We start from the raw sequence: 18,973 nt of genomic DNA, 5'->3' as shown, positions 1-18,973 counted from the left end.
AGTCGCTAAGGAATGAGAGAGAGAGGTTTCCAGCAAGGTGCTGTAGGGATCCTCAGGCAGCTGGGATAAAATCCCCCAGTTTCCATCAGCAAACAGCATGGATTATTTGGTGATAGATAGTGGATTGTTTGGAGCCCAGTCTATCATCAAAATTCTTCTTGATGCCTGTGAGAGCAAGTAAGTCCTGTGTGTAAGGACAAGAAAGACGGGCCATGCTGGGCATGGGACTGTTACCCTGGGAAAGGCAAAGAATCTGACAGGGGTTGCTAGATGTACAGCAGTGTAAGATCCTTGCATGGGGCTGCTGCTACCATTGGAAAGCCCTATTGAAGGAGAGCAGCAGGAACCTTTCCTTCAGTACACCAAAAAGCCCTGTATGGAATGACTTAGACAATGGGTTTTAGTTCCTCTAAGGTTAATGGAAAATACTCCAGATTGCCTGAGATGCTGCTGCTCTGCAGTGAGATGTTTCCTGTACTTCTGGCTGCAGCAGATGGTCCCTTTTCAGGGGAATATTCTCCTTTTGCAGGAAGAAGTACCCAAGAGTGAGAGCAAATTGGAGGGAGACCAAGACAGAGTGTATCTGGATCTCACCCCAGTGAAGTCCTTCCTACACTGTGCTGGCAAGAAATCATGCCAGCCTTCACCCCTTGGCTCACCATCTTTAGAAAGGGCTGCCAACAAGGCTGCAGCAGAGAGCACAGCTGAGACAGACCCCGTGGCTAAGGAAGCTGAGCCCTGTAGTCAGGCGATGGAGACCTCGGAGCAGGTATTGTCCTGAGCTGTGGTGCGGGGCTAGGCTTAATCAACAAGCCAGTTCCCCCACCACATCATCCCACTTCATTTTCCCCCCCCAGAAACACGCAGAGAAGCCGGAGCCCGATGAGGCGTCACCACGGATGCCCGCCATCAAAATCCAGACGCAGCAGCAGAACATCGCCTTCCCCCAGCCAGCCCCTGAGCTGCCGGTGGGCACAGGGACAGCGGGCAGTCCCCAGCTGGTGCCCGTGCACCGGCCCAAGCTGCCGCTGCCGGGTGAGTGGGCTGCGCAGGTGGGCACCTGGTGGGTGCCCGAGGAGAGGTGGTGCTCCAGGCGTGAGTTGTGCCCTGCTCTATAGTGGCTTTGTGGTGCCCAAGGAGGGGCCTGATGCATCTCCTGGTTGGTGACCTTCCTAAGCCTCACCCATTTTGTTTCCAAGCTCCTGAAAACATTTTCCCTCCCACTTTTTCCCTGGCTGAGCTTGTTTTGGTGGGTTGTGTTTCCAGCAGCAGCAGTGGAACCCAAGCTGGGCAAGAACAGGACAGAGGCAGAGGTGAAGCGGTTTACAGAGGAGAAGGAGCGGCTGGAGAAGGAGAAGGATGAAATCCGGGCTCAGCTCGTCCAGCTGCGCAAGGAGAGGCGGGAGCTGAAGGAAATGCTTGCAGGCAGCACAGGTAGAGCGGGGCAAGAGGTGATGCATGGAAATGAGCCAAGGTGGGACCATGGGGAAGGAGAGGGTGATGAACCTAGCCCACCTGGGACCAGAAAGGGCTTTGCACCTCCAGCAGTGGGGAGGCCTGGCGCTCTGAGACAAACCACGTAGCCCAAATCACACTAGAGCAAGACCTCGCTCTGTTACGGTCCCTTCGGGGCAAGATACAAGGAAAATGTACAGGAGTAATACATGCTCCAGTCCCCCTGCTCCCCTCACAAGCTCCCCAAGTCCCCTGCAGCCCCCCAGAGCTGCATGCCGAGGAGGTGCTATGCAGAGCTCCCACCGCGGTGCCTGCTGTCCACCCCAGCTCTGCACTGGCCACCCAGGAGCTGGCCCACACTGAGCAATCCCTCCCTTTGCAGACAAGGCCCTGGAGCAGAGGCTGAAGGAGACAGAAGAAGAGTGCAAAAGGAAGGAGAGTCAGAGGGTGGACCTGGAGCTGAGCCTGGTGGAGGTGAAGGAGAACCTGAAGAAGGCAGAGTCCGGCCCTGTGACGCTGGGCACTGCGGTGGACACCACACACCTGGAGAACGCAGCCCCCCGGGTACGTGGGGGGCACCCTTGGGATGCACAGCAGCTTTCTGGCAGCACTGTCTCAGCCTGCTTAATTATATAATAATTAATGACAATATTATTATAATACATAATATGATAAAAATTTATAGATTATATATTATCTAAGTATTATGTTAGTTATTGTATATAATATACATTAAAAAATAATATAATGAGGTAACAGCAGCGATGGGGAGGTGAAAGGGGGCTGGGGCTCAGGAGAGCAGCTGCATTTCCCTGTAAGACCTTGAGCAACACCCTCTGGGGCCATGCAGGTCTGGGCCCAGCTCTTGCGCTCAGCTGAGCCAAGGGGTGTTTTTGAGGGGGAGATTCAGGCATCTAAATTCCTTCCTGGGAACTTGGTTCCCACAACATGGAGATGGTTACCGCTTGAGCCCCGCTCCGTACCTCTGCTCAAGTCCTCAACACCCAAACACACCACACATGCACATCCTGGTGGTGTTTCAAAATTGGCACGTCACTGAAAAACGTGTCTCAGTGCAAGTGGGCTGAGACTGTTGAGCTTTTCTAGGAGATGGTGGGGAAAGGCAGCAATCTCTCTCAGTAGTCTGAAGTCATCATGATTTCTATTATTTTTATTGTAGATGCAGGCAAAAAGTACCAGTCCGGCAAATAGCGCAGAGAACTCACCAGTCAATTCAGCAACGGCTCTAAAAAACCGGCCTTTATCCGTCATGGTGACGGGGAAGGGAACAGTCCTACAGAAAGCTAAGGTAATGCACTGACTGGTACAGGAGCTAAATCCACCTGGGATGGCTGCTGTTTTCCCTCCCAGCAGTGGAGCAGACTGGCTGTGGTGGGATAGGGCTGGGGGGGTCTCACGTCTCGGTTTGGGAAGCACCCCTGACCGAGCACCACTCAGAGCAGGCCAGCCTGGTTTTCCTCTGGTCTTTTCACCTGGGCTTGCCCTGGCTGCAATTTAAATGAATAAATATGTGTATAACAGAGAAACATCGCTGACCCACCCTGTGGCCAAAAACACTTGGGTACCGGATAATTGGGTTGATCCTGTGCACATTACGGCTACTGTGGCTTGCCAGATCTGCTTTTTGACTAATTTGCCTTTATTCCTTGGCAGGAATGGGAGAAGAAGGGAGCTAGTTAGAACCACGTTTTTCAGAGATGGACTAAAGACTGGAGTTGCCCAAGGGGATTCAATCATCTGTAGGTGGAGGCTGGGTGAACAACACAACCACACACCAAGCGCCTCCTCCACGTCGCGCCAACTGCTCAGACGCAGCAATGGAGCCAACAGCTGCCAATACGAATTATCCCAAATGATCTTGCTCTTTCCAGACAGGTCCCAATCACGTAGCTAAAACAATAACAACCAGTGGCAATCCCTGCATCAAATTCCTAACCCAGTTGATGTAAACGAGAATGTTACTGTACATAGGGGTGTTTTGTGTATTTCTACTCTGAAGGTTTGTCAATGAGTTATTTAGGTTTCTATATTAGTGACAGTAGTGGATTCAGAAGGGGCCTCTGCTATTCTTTATACCCCAGTGGTTTTCAACCTGTTGTGGCAAATTGCAGTGAACTGAAGCCTCACCTGTCTTGCTGCCAGTCGCCACTCAGCTGCGGATCATCCAGCCTTCAGTCAAGGGCAATACCCACGCCTGAGCGATGCTTGAGACATGAATGAGAAGCACACAGCAGCCTGTCCAGGGAATTTTTAATCGGTGTCCCGATGCAGCCCAGCATGTGCTTGCTCCTACCAGCCTGCTGCAGCTTTGCCAGAATAGCGAGAAAGATCCCTGTTCACCTTCTCATGCTGTAAGCTGTGCTACAGACTGATGGCACCAAGAGCTCTGGGCAAAGAAGATCTGCCAAGCAGATTCAGTTCATTTTCTTGATCTACTTCATCTGAGGGCTTTGTTCTGAAAAAAAAAAAAAAAACCCCACATATTTGAATGCTTGTTAATAATTTATCAAACGCCCAGGCCTACTCAATCTGTTGGATGGGAAAGCTGGATCCTGATGCACCCTTCAGGACTTGCCCTTTCCAAGGGGAGGGGAGGTAAAGCCGTCCCCATGCTCCTGCCTTGGCTGTGAGCACTGCTTTGCTGATGCTCTCTGGTCCCTACATGGCCACGGCAGGCCAGGCCACCTCCACAGCTGTACCAGCTGCTGAAGACATCCCCGTGCGAAAGGGGCCCCTCCGCCTGGGCAGGGCTCTCCTCCAGGCCCAGCAGGCAAGGTTGCACCACCGTGTCTCTGGTGGGCTGCTAGCCAACTTGGTGCTGTCACCCTTATTTCCAAATTATTAAACTTAATATAGCCTTTGGGCCCTGGCAGTGTGGCCCACAAAACCCACCCCTCTCTGCCCTAGCCAAGCTTTCTAATGAAAAACGTTGGACATTTGGGACTGCTAAACTTAGAGACATTGAAATTTGAAGGGGGGGGTGGGGGGTGGGGGGTGTGGGGTGTGTCAGAAATCCATGCACCCTCTCCTCCCTGTAACCTGCTGTCATGTCTGATGGCCTGGAGACACCTCTGATCATCCTTCAGCCCTGGAGCCCAGGCTCAGTAACAGGGGTGACCGTGCAGGGGCTGCAGCTGTTTTTCCAACCTTGCAAAGCTAAAGCAGCACCTGGTACCTGGGCTAGGTTGTTCCTGGGGTCCTGCCACTACACCGATGAGCATCACGCAGAGCCAAGGTAAACGCAGCCAGGCAAAATGTACCTTCCTAACCCTTGAAAACCTTTGACAGGCCTGAGGCCACTGCTAAAGGGATGCTCCTTCTTCGCACAAAGGCCAAACAGCTGGGGGTGCGCAGGGCTGTGACACCTGGAGCTGGTGGTGGCACTGGGGTGAGTGAGGATGTGCCACCAAGGGGCTCTGGGCTTGCTCGCCACCACCACAGAGCCAGGCTGCAACAAAGCACTTGGTCAGGGTATCCTGGAGGCAAGAAAGGCACCCTCACTCCCATTGTTTTTACTTTTAAAGTCTCTGCTGTGGTGCAGATGGAGGAATTTGCTAATCCCAGGCCTCAGGAGGAGCTCATTGGCCCCAGCTGCCAGGCGTGTTCCTGTGCAAGGTTTGCACGTAGGAAAAACACATGCAAATAAACCACTGAAAGTTCTGGTTCAGGACTCAGGCAACTTTTCTCTCCAAAGCACAGGGAGGCCATGGCCACCATGAAGCTTCTGTTTTGCCCATCATGAGATGGCAGGAGACCCTCTCTACACCCTAAATGTATGTGTAGTACCATGCCCTCATCATTCACCCCGCTGTCATCCTCCAGAAGTTGTCCAGACATTTCACAGTGGTACTGAGACAGCAATGGATGAGAGCAGCTCTGCGTTCCACACCGCAGCCCAGTCGGCTTCGGCGGGCCTGCTGGGATACCTCCATCAGGGATGGTAAATGTAGGCGAGGCCTGAGCAACACACATTCCCCAGACAACAACCGTTAAACAATGTCTCTGTGTCCCCATTGTTTTCCTAACTCAAGGCATTTTCTTTGTTGTAACAGTGACCTATAAAGTGGCGCTTTAGAGGGTTTTATAATAAAATGTTGAGTATATTACGTTATCAGTGTTTTTAGTTTGTAATGTGGCTTGTCCCTGCTCTACTTCCAATAGCTTTCAAGCACATCAAACCTCTGCTAGTTACTACAAAGTCCCTTAGCTATGCAGTCTACAATGGCAATGGACTATATCTTAAATAATTTAGTCCTCTATAGTGACTGCACCATCAACCAAAAAAAATTTTCGGACAGCTAACGCACGAAAAATAGCACTAACCTGATGATGTGCATGAATACACATAGCAGATTCCTGCCTGTATCTCAGTAGCACTGTCCCTCTTGCACAAAACCAGCAGAGAAAAATGCATCCACTACCTTCCTCTGGCCACTAGATAGCAACTGTGTGCAACGCTTAGTGCCTGCTGCAGTCACCGAAGGGAAAACCGGAATGGGGTTTAGCTGGAAAGGAAGGAAAAAGAGTTAGTTAGTAAAGAAAGTGGTTGAGGCCAGTCTTTACAGAACCGACACGAAACCAGATACGTTTGTGAAATATCTTTTGGTGGCTGTACCACTGCTAGCTCCACTCCCGCAGAAAGCTTGGGAAGGCACTGTAGCTATGGCACAGAGTCCCAGAGAAGGTCCCGCTCCCTTTCCTTTCCTAGGAAACCTGCCAACAACCCAGTTAGTTAGTGTCCTGTCAGCCTCTGAGCCCATGAATCCCAAAAGAACAACTCGAGTTGGGATTGCTGTTTTTGTGAGCTGAAGGGGGGACAGCAGTTGCTTTTATCCTTCCCCAGCAGCGCTGCCCAGCACCTATGGCTGCTTTATAACGCCTCAGGATCGGCTCCAGCCGTCCCCAGCACACCTTTGCCTTTCGATCCCCATGGGGCATCCTGGTAGCAAACATGGCTGCCAAGGGTCACGGCTGCACCCAGGCTGAAGGGCTTGCTCACCCGAGCACCACAAAGCCCTCATGCCTAACCCAGTGCAGTCCCATCCCACAAAATACCGTGTTGAAGGACTGGGCCCAATGACACGGCTGTGTAGGGAGGCAAAGCTCCTACTGCTACTGAAGGAAAATGCACAATTTAATGCTTATTGTTATTGCTTCGTTAGTGATTCCCATTGTAATGCTCACCTGTGCACAATGCAGCCGGGCCACGGAGCTCACGGTGTGTCACAAGCAGAAGCCCATATTCTTCTGGAAGGAAATGTGCTGCTACAAACCATTTTTCTTAGCAAGTTTCTCACCTAAGTACCTCCAGTTCTTGCTTTGGATACACAGAGCAACCCTACAATAGCTACTGGGGTACACCAGCCTGCCTAGCACATCAAGAGAGCTAGTGGATGCTTTGATTTTCAACTAAGACATAAGTAAAGTGCCAGATTTTAAAGAAAAAAAAAATGTCTCTTATTGCTGGAGAAGTTGGCCTGAATATTTATATAAGTTGTCTGGGGTTATGAATCAAATTAATTTACTGGTACTGAAGAGAATAAGATTGCAGGCTTTTAGCAAGCCAAAAAAGCCAGCTGGCTTTAAGGAGAGCATTAGCAGACCCAGCGCCGTGGTACCTCTCACAGGCTGGCCCTGGGTGTCGGTGCCCGGGGAGGGTGGCACAGCGGAGTCCGAAGCCCAGCTCTCCTGCTGCAGCCTTCACAGTACGTTTACTCATCCCAAACAGGCATGACTTCGCTTGCCGAGGAAGGTAAGGCTAAAGAGGGGAGAAATTCATGGCACTTACTTAAATCCCAGTTTCTTAAAGGAGAAACAGGCTCTCCCCTGAAGTCAGCACAGGGCCCACAACCAGCCAAGGCTCAACCAGCAACCCTACAGAGCAAGAGTAATTCACAGCTCCGTTAGTAACAGCCCAGGCATCTAACGATGACCTGGCACAGACGGCGTCCTCTGCATTCCCCTGATGCCAGACAGGATTAGTGCTGGCTTCGCAGGGACCCCACCTCCGTGGTGGCTGTGCCAGGCTCAAACATCAACCCAGCCTCAAGGGAATAAGCTCCCATCAGGTAAGTTCTCATTAAGTATTTCTGACTGAATCAAAGCAACACTGTGAGAGTGAATTTAATAAGGGATCATGTCAGAGACCCAAGCCACTTACTTACCCTTTTTAATTAAAATTTGCAGGAGAAAGGGCCTAGAAAGTTAGCCAAGATCTTCAACTCAAATTTCAAAAAGAAAAACAAAACAAAAAGAAAACAGCTCCAACAACTGCTCAGCAATGTCCTGCTGGCCCATGGGATCAGCAGGTTTCTCCAAGACCATCCCATATATCCTAATCCTGTTATCAGCTCAGCTTTTCCCACCTCCTCCCAATGCCCCGACAACTCCTTACCTTGCAAAATGCTTTGTCCTGTACAAAAGGCGAGCTGGTGAGTGCTGCTGCTGCCAGAGCACGTCTGAGCAACCATCCAAGGCTTCAGCGTTCAGCCACATTTAGGAGGAAGGTCACAGTCGCAGGACATGGAGATGCCCGACACACGGGGATCCCTTGGGCATTTCGGGCACTGAGACCTCAGCCAGATGCACCCAGAGGCTAAGGGCTAGGTTTTAAGAACCAGCTTTCCTGAAACTCCTCCATGAGTTTCCAATCTTTCATACCATCTCTACCTGAGAAACTGATGCACAGGGCTAGATGTATCCCATCCAGCATTAAAATGTTGTCTCCAGCATGAGATTTCAGTCTGCAGTTCCTGGACCACACAGAGAGGTTTGTCTACCCGTGCTTAAAACCAGCAGGATGGTACAAACACAGGGTTCCCCCCAACTCAGGACCCAGGCAAGCATCTTTTGTCCCAATAAAGCCCATGCACTCTAAAAATGTACTTACTAGCTATGTGTTAAAATAAAAAGAATGTACAAAGATTACATCCAAACCGTATTTGCCACAAGGCAAAGTGCTCAGCAGCACTGTACAAACTATCCTGCAGGCAACAGAGATACAAGGAAAAGGCTTTAAACACCTGTATGAGGCTAGGAAAACACGTCCCAGCTCCAGAGCTGCGTGCCAGACAAGGCAAATATGTGTCAGTTTGAGAGGGAAGATGGATCCCGCACAGGACAAACGCCTGTGAGGAGTGAACTAACGATGCTGTTAGACAAAGCATAGCAGAGAAACCACCAGGGAGCTGCAAACCCAGCGGTATAACAGGGCAGCGAGGGTGAGAAGTCACGGTGTCTCTGACCCTTCACACAACAGAGGATGCACAGGGAGGCTGGGAAGAGTTTGCAGAGCAGTCTGGCTGGAATCCAGCCACCTCCATGGGCACGTCTGCACCATAAAATACAAACCTCGTCTTTGGATGTCAGCTGGGGTCTGATCTAGCCCATTCTCCCTACAGCAAGAGACGACTGACAGTTTTTAGAGGCAATGCTTAGCTACAGCCACGCCTAAGTAACATTAATAGATTATCTTCTCTTTCTGTCCCAAATGTCAGCCCTTCAACTAAGCCTCTATTCTGCTGTGCCTCAGGCACCAAAGGACACACGCAATCTACTAAAGTGGCAGTGAAAAGAAAGAGGAAATTCTCTTTTCTCCTCGCCTGGTTTCTCCCACAAGGTATGACACTGTTGCTTCTGTCTCGGTGCCAGCTTTTATCCCCAAGAGTGCTTCAGACCATTCTTTTGACAACGAACCTGCGGAGTAATTTGTGTCTCTCTTTGTACATCTAATGTTACTATTCAAACACAGGGCCAGGACATCTGGGTGAAGGGATTTTTCTTCTGGGAACAACACATGCTATTTTCACAAGCGCTGGCACTCACAGTTAATCTCTCTGCCTCGGCCCTGTCCAGAGCTGCTGCTGCTCTCCCAAGGTGATGGACCCCATGGGAAAGGCAGCAGAGAACAACACAACAGTGTGAACTGTGGGCCCCGAGGGAGCAATTATGTGAATTTTACAGCTTCACAGGCAAATTGATCTAGTGATCCCGTGAGGCTGATGCTCTGAAGGATGCAGGCATGTGACCAAACTGCCTTTGGAGACACGTGAGCCACCACAGCCCACCAAAGACCACTGCTGTGCTGAGGACAAGATCAGCTTAAAACAACCAGCAATGCCATTCAGCTCATTCGTCCAGGTTCAGGCCAGGACAAGCACCCTGTTCTCTCCAGCCAGCTCCAAAAGGAGAGCAAAGCAACACGGCAAAGCTCAGAGCCATGGAAACAGCACCAAAAAGAAGAGATAAGACTTGACCTGGAACAGGCAAAAAAGAAGGAATAAGAGAAAAACATGCACTGGCAAAGGAGAGAGCAAAGAGTTGGCCAGGAGAAGGAGAAAAGGAAAGGGTGGATGAGATCTGGGAGGAGAGGTCCAGGTCTCTTCCTCCTCTGACCTGCAGGCTGCCTGCCATGCCCTGCTCCCAGCACCCATGCAGGCCGCTCAGGAGGCTGTCCTGGTCCTGTGCCCTCTAAGTCAGACTGTGGCTGACAGAGGCTGGGAGGGGAGGAACGGATTTAAACCTGAAAGCAGACAGACCGAGGTTCAAAGACCAGAGGGACGGTACAAACCATGAGTCTGTCCAGAGACTACAAGAGCCCAGACATTTGTTTGGAAATGACTGGGGGATTGCCCTTACCTGGTGTGTTTGCAGCACAGTTAACTGAATTTGACCTGGGTCAAATCTAGGAGAAAAATAGCCATCACACCTACTAAAAACAGCAACACACACTGACTGTCACAGCACTGCCTTGGAGTTGCATAAACCATTGAATGCTCTTGCAAAACCAATCCTTTTCAAACCTCTCCTTATCAGAAATATGCAGCTACCAAATGGCCATGAAGCTAAACCATATTAGATCACTCCAAATAAATTCAGAGGAGAAAGCAGCATGGACAACTTACAAAACAGAATGAGGCTCACAATAAGTTCTCCTTCCTCTTCCTCATATTTGTCTTCCTGCCTGTAACAAGCCATTCATTCCAGCACCTGGCAGCCAGCAGTGCCTAATCTACATTATACCCCTTCAGCAGGAGCTCCAGAACTGCTCAGGCTTCTACATATTTTCAGACTACCCCAAAGATCTCTCGAGAAGTTTGTTAAAAAAAAAAAAAAATCACATGGTACTAGAATCTGGGTGAGGAAATGCAAAATGCCAATAATAAATACTTAAACGCAAATATTTACTTCAATTAAAAAAGAAAGAGAGCACTGGGAAGCCCAGTTTGTGCAATGCAGGAACTGGGAATGGCCTCAGCACAGTCCCTGTGCTGGAGCAACTCGATCACTGCCAAGGACAGGGTTGGCTTGCTGGATCGTGCCTGTGAGTGGCAGCAAGGGTTCCCCGTCAGAGAACTGGAGCACTCAGCGCATCTGTGTCAGTGTCTCTGGTCCACGTGCCTTTTGGTGTGCTGGGGGGCTCTGGAGAAGTGCTGCAAACCGCTTGAACTCCGCTGCACGTGGGCGTGTGGAGGAAGGACCAGGGATCTCGGAGAATCACCCCGGAAAACCCCTGTTGCAGAACAGAAACACAGATGTGGGGTAAGGGCTTTCGGACCATGGGATAAATTCACACTCAGTCCATCACAACCCAACAAAGCTTGGCTTTAACTAACAGATGTTATAGGCCACGGGGTGGAAGTCAGAACTCGTGAGCTCAGGTAAAGAGCACAATACTAGGGGGGAAAAAACACTTAATTGAGAACTTCTCACTATGGGCAAAGGACCACCTCTAGAGAGCTGGAGGCTCACCAGCTCCTGGCCATTGCTCCCCTGCTGAAGAGGAGGAAGGCAATGGGGAGGCTTTTGCACTGTAGAAAGCACTGAAAGCAATAGAGGGTCACACTCCAACAGAGACAGCTCCCTCCCATTAAAAGCGAGCTAGAGCTTTCCACCCCAAGAGCTAAGGAGGGTGGTTTCTTGTAGCAGGGCAGAGGGAAAAGAGGAATGGAACAGAGTGGAAGAAGATTACCAAAATTATTAGACCTTCTTGGGGTCCCCTCACAGTCAACTCGCTTAGTGAATGCGTAAAACAGGGCACAGCTACTTGAGAGAAGCCCTTGTTCCCCTCAGCAGCCCCAAACTCTCCACTTTCCATGTGACAAGAGGCCATGTCAGCACCAAGGCCCGGGCACCAAACAGCTGTGCAAGAGTTACAGCCACATCTTTGCTCAAGGGAGAGGTGGAGATGTGGGATCCATTCAGAGGGGCTGGGCAGAACAGACGACATCTGCTGTGGTTGCCATCTGCCGATCCTTACTGCTCTCACAGTGGGGTCCTTCCCAGCCGTGGCATTCGCACCGGTAGCTCCCAGGCCCAAGGATGCATATGCCCTGGTTCATGCACGGGTTGGGTTTGCACAGGTTCACGGGGCTTTTTGCTTCTGCAACAAACACAAGCAGAACAGAAGGCTCAGGCACATCTACAGAGTAGTAATAGCTAGGACCCACGTCCATCAGGAATGCTGCAAAAATAACAGCAACTATATATCCCAGGCATCAGAAAATGTCATCTAGGGCTAATGGGATAGGAAAACAACATTAACATGGCAGAAGATGCAAGCTCACAACCCTGTCTTGACACAGAGGACAAGCTTCTTTGCATTTAACCTAGAGAAAAGGAAGAACGCCTTTGCTAAATGTTCTGATCTGGAAGCTAATATTCCTAATAAAGCTTAAAAGAGTGATGCCACATTAGGCTGAATGTCAAAGAAAAGCAAAATGGAGTATCTTCAGAGCTGTGCACTGAACACGTGAGCACCTCTAAACTCCACAGATCCAGGCATTGCCAATGCAGAGCAAGACACGTGCCCTGCTCCAAGCAGTTTACAACCCCAAACACCACTGGAGTTCAAACCCCATTTTGCCCTGGAGAGCGCCAGAGTTTACATCAGAGAGGAGCAAGGACAAGAAGTCAGCTGAAAAGCAGGGATGGCACGTATGGAAAACAACAGAAGAAAAACTTATGGGCTTTTTTCTAGGAGTTTGAGAGAAAAGCCTGCAACCATGGCCCAAGTTGTTATTAGTCCTGTTCTTGTGAAGTATGTGACAGCTTTCCCAACCCTCTTAACACAGCAGAGCCCAGCTGTCAGCAGGGCTGGCAGTGTTTCATGCTGCCTTGCTGTGAATACGGTAGGTTAAGTAGCAGCGTCCCAGAGGAATTTGCTGGCAACTCCAGCGCAGCGTTGGTAAGGGTGTGAAATTCCTCTGCTGAACAACTGTGTGATGTAGAGTCTGGACCTCCTAGCCTTGCCTTGCCTTTTTGCTCTGTGGTAGAAAAAGCACATGCAGATAGAGTTAGAAAAGGGGGAGAAAGAAAGACTATAAATTCTATCGCTATCCATCAGGACGGTTACTACAGCTTACGTAGTTGTACTCATTCTCACACATCGAGTTCACACACAAACTCTCAACCTACACCTAAGATAGGCAAAATTATCTTTGAAATTCACTTTTTTTGACAGCCAAATCCCAGATCCGAGACATCTCAGTCTTTAGTTCCTGTTGGTTTTGTACGGAGCCAAGTTGGGTTCAACAACATTTCTGTTGTCATGAGACATGCCAGATGGGGTCCTGCCCGACAGCGTATCCCCAGGAACAGGCACTTTCGCTTTCATCATAGGGTGGTAGAGCTGCTGTGCAAGAAAAGCCAGAGGGACCTCTTGGACCCACTACTCGCCTTCCAGGTGCTGGCTGCTCCCCAGAGACCTTTTCTCTGCTCCACATGCCATGCGTCCCCACTTCCCTCCACAGCTGTCCCACAGCATGACCTCGTGGCCCCTCTTTGGGGGATCATGCTATTCCGCCCAGACACCATTTGTCTGAACTCAAGCCTACTGTTAACACAGTATCATCTCAAATAAGCTTCTTGCACTTCAAGAATTATACCTTTTGATGATCCCAAGAGTCTGTATTTCCATTAGTCAGATTCATATATATTTAATGCTTGGGATCTTTTCTCCTAGAGCCTGGATCATTTTTTTCTCGTCTCTTTTCAGCTGAGCTTCAGAATAAATATGATATTTCAGGTGTCCAGAGGCAGGGTCTGTTTTTCACATACTTTTATCATGAGTCATAAATTTTTAAAGTCCTTTCACAGACAATGATTCTGTTATTGAGTCTTGGACTTGGAGTAGAAGACTGAAAGAAGGGCTTATCTTTACATCGCCCTTGGTCCCAGCCTATCTAGTACAAACAGTGATTACCTGCACATGAAATGAAAGCAGCAATTCAGTCTCAGGAAATGATATGTTATTACCCTGACTCATTGAACCTTGCCGTTTCTTCTCCTTCATCCATGGCATTGTAGCTAATTTCATGGTACAGTAGATTGTTTTCATAACAACACAGCTGAAAATACCACTGCAATAGGAGCACATTGAAAAGCTCCAGGTAGAAACCATCTGCAGAGCCTGCCAGGAGACTGGCTCCTCACCCCAAAGAGACGATGCTGTAGTTCCTTCTAACCCTGAAGGAGCAACAGGCATGCCCAGAGATGACAAGGACCTTTGATTGTGCTGAAGCTCAACATGCTGCTGCTTTTCATCTTACAAACGGGTTAAAACATAACAAAAGCAAATAGCTAGATGTTAAACTCGGCCTATTTTGAATGAGAAACAAGGCATGACAGTTTAACTAGAAGCACTTTTGCCACCGCTAAGGTCTGCAAACCAGGGCTGCTATCCTTTCTGAAAAGCCAATTTCCATCAAACACAGGCACTGGTTGGGGACTGGCCCTCAGGACCAGAAGTTGTAAAGGAAGTGCGTTTTTTTTCTTTTTGCACAAACGTGAGCTTTTCCATGAATATTTGAAAATTCTTCCCCCTTGAACACTTTGGAGATAAAGATTTGGTCCTGCAAATAAAGTTAATCACAAGTTGTCTGAAGGCCTCAATTTACCAGTTTGCAGGCTTCAAAATGGACAGATTCTGAATTTAGGATTAAATCCTGTGCAACACAAACAAAATCTTGAGAGCCTACATGATAACTTCAGTAGCAGGACACTAAGGAGGAACAGGAGTGATGAGGTTTCAGACCCATCACTTCGCCAACACCTGGGCACAAACCTGTTGAACACAGACCTCACTCAGGGACCAACACTGTTGGCTGCAGAAATGTCTCCCCTTAAGCCCCCCCTACAACGCTGCAGGGGGTACAGTAATGCACAGCAAATTCTACAGGTTTAAAGCAACATCAGAAAATGAGCAAACTTCTTTTTCTTTCAGGGAAGGCAGAACCTAGACCTGGCAGGGCTGAAAAGAGCCAGTCACACTAAGCCCGGTCTCGCTCACTGGACTGAATCTTAAGTAAGTTGGTTCCTGTTCCTACTTGAATGCTTTGGACAAATGCCACATATCTATGCCATAGTTTCCCCATCTGTAAAATGCAAAAGATAACATCAAGCTCACTCTGTAGAGCATCAGAAATCCTGTGATAACAATGGCTACAGAAGAAAGTCCCTGCTATACCTGTTTTACAAAGTTTACCACCAGCTGGTGGCACCAGCATAAAGAGACAGGATGGGATGTTCTCACCTTCACAGATTCTTTCGATGATAAGGTCTTGGTAATGCTGCAGGTCTTCATAGGAGGAGATGTGGACCAGGTAGCTGGGAGACCCAGCAACCCTCAGCAGTGTCTCCCTCTGTGCATCCCCGATGACAACCACAAACACCAAGATGCCGTTGTCCCTCAGCTGCTGAGCTGGGGCAGCTGCATCTTCCACGCCACCTCCATTTGTGAGCACCACCACTGCCTTGTTGACACCAGGTCTTGCTCCTTTCTGCACTGTCATCACATCACCATAAACATGCAGCAAGGCGCTGCCAGTGGAGGCTGAGTCCCCCATGAAAGGCACCTGGTCGATGGCTTGGAGAAGAGCTGAATTGCTCGTGTGGGTGTCCAAAGCAAACACAGTGTGAGCTTTGCTGCCGTAGACCACAAGGGCAATTTGGGTAACATCCCGGTTGATGCTGAAATGCAAAAAGCTGCTCCTGACAAAGTCCCTCAGCCGCAGAAAATTCTCCAGGCCAACTCCAGCCGAGGCATCCACCGCAAATGCCAAATCAAGAGACTGCGCCTGGCAGCCTGGATAAAAGAGTGCAAACACAGTATTTTTCAGAGTATATATGTACTCCTTCCTGACCAAAAAAATGCACGGGGGGGAACTGGTGGGCAAAATTCATCACTGCTGATCACTGACTGTGAAGGGTGATCTATGACCCTTTCACACCAATAGGCACAGACCCATCATAAAAAGCAGTGATGGAAGATTAGTCCTTGGATCTGTGACTGACACAAACAAAACAAGGACATTCATCCTTCTGTCCTTCTCTCCTCCCTGGTGGAGTTCAGAAGACCTCCGCACGGTTTGACAAACTCATCCCACAATGCCCATATCACAGTCTTACCTTCAGGATCGTCCACAGTGCAGATTCTTCTCTGCAGCTCTGGAATCCTGTTGAACAGGTCCTGGGGGTCCGAGTAGACAATTGTCTGCTTTGGATTGCCAGTCACCTTGGTCAGCTCTGCTCTCACAAAGCTGCTCCCTACACCGATCAAGAAGAGATCTCGGTCCCTCGCGTACTTAGCGGCTTCTGCCACTGGATCCTGAGACTTGGAGTCAGTGAGCAAGACAACCACGCGTGGGCGGTCATCTTGTACCTCTGCAAAGACTGGGGTGCTCCTAAAACCATGCTGTGCAATGTACTGCAGGGCTCTGCCTGTCAGGGTTCCTCCTCCACTGAAATTCAAAGCATCAATGGTCTTCATGAGACTGAATGCATCCTTGTGTTGGCCCACTTCAATGGGTATCCTGACATCGTTATCGTACTGGGCCACCCCCACGTTCATTGGTGAGTCCTGGCCCATCACCGCTTGGAGGAACCTCTTGAGGAACGCTTTGTAGCGCAGGAACCCTTCCAGCGTGACCCCCGCTGAGCTGTCCATCAGAAAAAGGAGATCCACGCTGCACTCAGGGCTCAGCTTTGGGGCTGAAAAGGGAGACAGCAATTTGTCATAGGCAGGGCAAAAAGACAAGCATGCTGGGCGCCTCAGCTGGGGCCTGCTGGAAGCCCTGTGGCGTGGAGAAGGGACATTACGTCCAGTAACCTAAATGGTTTGCCAGACATGGCATGAGCTGGAGGACAAGTGTGCCAGGAGTGCACTATTCTGGTTGAATGCCACATAAGCCTTTAGAGACAGGAAATATTTACAGGAGTGTGGGGGGATTCCTGGATTTTTGGATGGCAAACTTCAAATTAGAAATGACAACGCCACTCTCTTAGTACTCCGGAGAAAACACTCCGAGTTTCAGTATAATGTGGAGAAAGGAGAGAGTCCAAGCACCAGACCCTCATCTCTAACACCCTGAGACACTTTAAAGTGTGAGTCTTGATTCTGGGGGAAGTAAGTACAAAGCATTTTCTGAAGATCGGGACCTTCTTGGGTTTCTTACATTGAACCCCCAAAATCAGGAGTCCCTCCTGGGCCCACGTGTGCAGGGAGGAGAACAACAGACATACTTAAGTGTCTCTCCCAGTTTCTCTGTTCTTCTGCTCACATGGCACCTGCATTTAGAAACAAAGGCAGCCACACCAGGGCAAGACAGTCAGTATTGGTGCTCTCCATATCCACAAAGTTTCTGAGCAGCAAGAGCCAGTCACTGGGCCTGACACAGTCATAACCAGCATGAGAGAAAACTCAGCCTGTCTCCCAGAGAAAAGCCCAACCCCAGTTGTCCCCATGGCCGTGCAATAGGCACCGCAACGGCAGGACACAGCCAAGAAGGAAGGAGGGAGAGTGCAGGTTCACACCTACCGCAGTGGATGTCTCCTCCGTACCCCACCGGGCAGAGGCAGTGGTATTTGTCCAGTCCCTCTGGGATGCACGTGCCCCCGTTCTGGCATGGCTGGGAGTCACAAGGGTCTAAACGGGACCAGGGAAGGGAAAGACAGGGAGTCAGCAGGGAGCCTGCCCCTTCCCATCCTGCACCAGCGTTAGCATCGCCGTCAGTGGAAAAGGGGTCAAACCTTCATCCAACTTGCTGCAGAGTTTGAACTAACGCAGGGCCACGTGCACCCTCAGTCACCTCCACGGCAATTTCATTTTGGGGTGGCTCTCCAACAGGCAGCGGTGAAGAGAGCAAACCAAACTGTGACCTCACTTCATTTGCTTTGGAATAATGCCGATGAAGTTACATATGTTTAAATACGGAATTGCTAAAGTTCATGCAGCCCTTCCAGATTTACACCATCAATGAAGGGATCAGAGTCTGGCCTGCTGCTTGGACAATGTTGTACTCACAAAGAAAATAAAGCCACTGTCATCTGAACCAGCAAAAGGTTAAGGGGGTTATGGGCAGAACGCAAGGACCATAGCAATTTCCAGTCACAAAAACAGGCTGGCAACCAGCAAGTGTCAGGTTCCCTGCTAAACTGGTGATGTTCATGGTACCAGTGAATGAGTGGAGGCACCTCACTGCACACTCCCCTAGCTGGAGAGCAGTGACTCCCCACAGGCAGTAGGAAGCAGTGCTAGCCTCTGCCCCAGGAACACAAGCAGATGAGGATTAACTGGCTCCTCAAGTGGAAGGAGAAATGACGGGGAGATATTTTAATCCAAAAGAACTCTAGTCATAGCTACCCATGAGACAAAAAAAGGGGAATGATATCAACTTCTTGCTAAGGATCACAATCTCTCACTCAGAACAAAATTTTTAGAAGTGAGAGTAAAACCCCATCTTTTTATTCTTTAGTTATTACCTTTCATGCTTTGTAAAGAAAATTTTTAAAAAAGATAAGTCCTACCTGGACATACAGTTCGGAAGCATCTGGATGGGTGTTTTATCAAGATTCTCTTCCACCTGAAACAGGAAGAATAAAACCTATCATACATTTAAAGATTAACAAGGTACCTTCAAGGTTGACCTTACTGTGTTTTAAATGGAATAAATTTTCTTTGAAAACACAATTTTTCAAAACAAGTATTTCAAAAGAAATTGTCCATTCTGAGTGGGGTGGCAAAAGAAAAAACATCATTTCATCAAATCTACTCTTTTTTTTTTTTTAATTCTACTTTAATGTTTTATATTTAAAGATTATGGATGTATATTTAAAGCTCCAAATAATTATTTTTTAGTTGCTACAGAAGAGATGTTAAACTTTTTGCTCTAAATTGGAATGAAAAGAAAATTTACAGCACTAAGAATTTCTTATCCAATACTAATTCTACTATCTAACTTACACAGCTGTAACAACTAGGGGACAAGCAAGGTTTAGACTGGGAAGAAATCCTCAGTCCTCAGCTGTGCCTCCCAATGGGAATTTTCAACTTCCTCCATTATTTCCCTGCCCTAAGGTGACATGAGAAAACCCCCACCCTAGAGCAGGAGTGTATATTGGCCACACATAAGAAGGCAGCTAACATAGGTTCCTGACAATGAGATAATTTCTGCTTTAAACTTTCATCCCTGTTAATCAGTTTTCTATTTCTCTAATACCT

General features: G+C 48.9%; 2 protein-coding genes across 7 annotated transcripts in view; one reads left to right on the top strand and one right to left on the bottom strand.

Annotated features, from left to right (window-relative positions):
• The window catches only part of AFAP1L2 (actin filament associated protein 1 like 2), a 73,327-nt gene extending 67,740 nt beyond the window's left edge, over positions 1–5,587 (top strand). For all 5 annotated transcript variants that reach the window (XM_087766467.1, XM_087766466.1, XM_087766465.1 and 2 more), the window contains 6 exons: positions 530–769; positions 858–1,035; positions 1,267–1,434; positions 1,838–2,019; positions 2,636–2,764; positions 3,130–5,587. In XM_087766467.1, coding sequence (XP_087622593.1) covers positions 530–769; positions 858–1,035; positions 1,267–1,434; positions 1,838–2,019; positions 2,636–2,764; positions 3,130–3,156 — 924 coding nt within the window. In that variant the 3' untranslated portion in view covers positions 3,157–5,587. The remainder of the gene's footprint in view (positions 1–529; positions 770–857; positions 1,036–1,266; positions 1,435–1,837; positions 2,020–2,635; positions 2,765–3,129) is intronic.
• Positions 5,588–10,790: 5,203 nt separating this feature from the next.
• VWA2 (von Willebrand factor A domain containing 2) overlaps positions 10,791–18,973 on the bottom strand; it is a 28,490-nt gene continuing 20,307 nt past the window's right edge. For both annotated transcript variants that reach the window (XM_087766367.1, XM_087766369.1), the window contains exons 9-14: positions 18,280–18,335; positions 17,291–17,398; positions 15,883–16,464; positions 15,008–15,559; positions 11,735–11,857; positions 10,791–10,987 (exon numbers count right to left, since the gene is read on the bottom strand). In XM_087766367.1, the coding sequence (XP_087622493.1) occupies positions 10,854–10,987; positions 11,735–11,857; positions 15,008–15,559; positions 15,883–16,464; positions 17,291–17,398; positions 18,280–18,335 (1,555 nt within the window). In that variant the 3' untranslated portion in view covers positions 10,791–10,853. The remainder of the gene's footprint in view (positions 10,988–11,734; positions 11,858–15,007; positions 15,560–15,882; positions 16,465–17,290; positions 17,399–18,279; positions 18,336–18,973) is intronic.

The sequence above is a fragment of the Nipponia nippon genome, unplaced genomic scaffold, assembly GCF_047370975.1.
Source record: "Nipponia nippon isolate SJK-2023a ecotype South Korea unplaced genomic scaffold, ASM4737097v1 scaffold_3, whole genome shotgun sequence".
Taxonomy (NCBI): domain Eukaryota; kingdom Metazoa; phylum Chordata; class Aves; order Pelecaniformes; family Threskiornithidae; genus Nipponia; species Nipponia nippon.
Note: the sequence above shows the minus strand (reverse complement) of the source record. Positions and strands in the feature narration are given on the sequence as shown.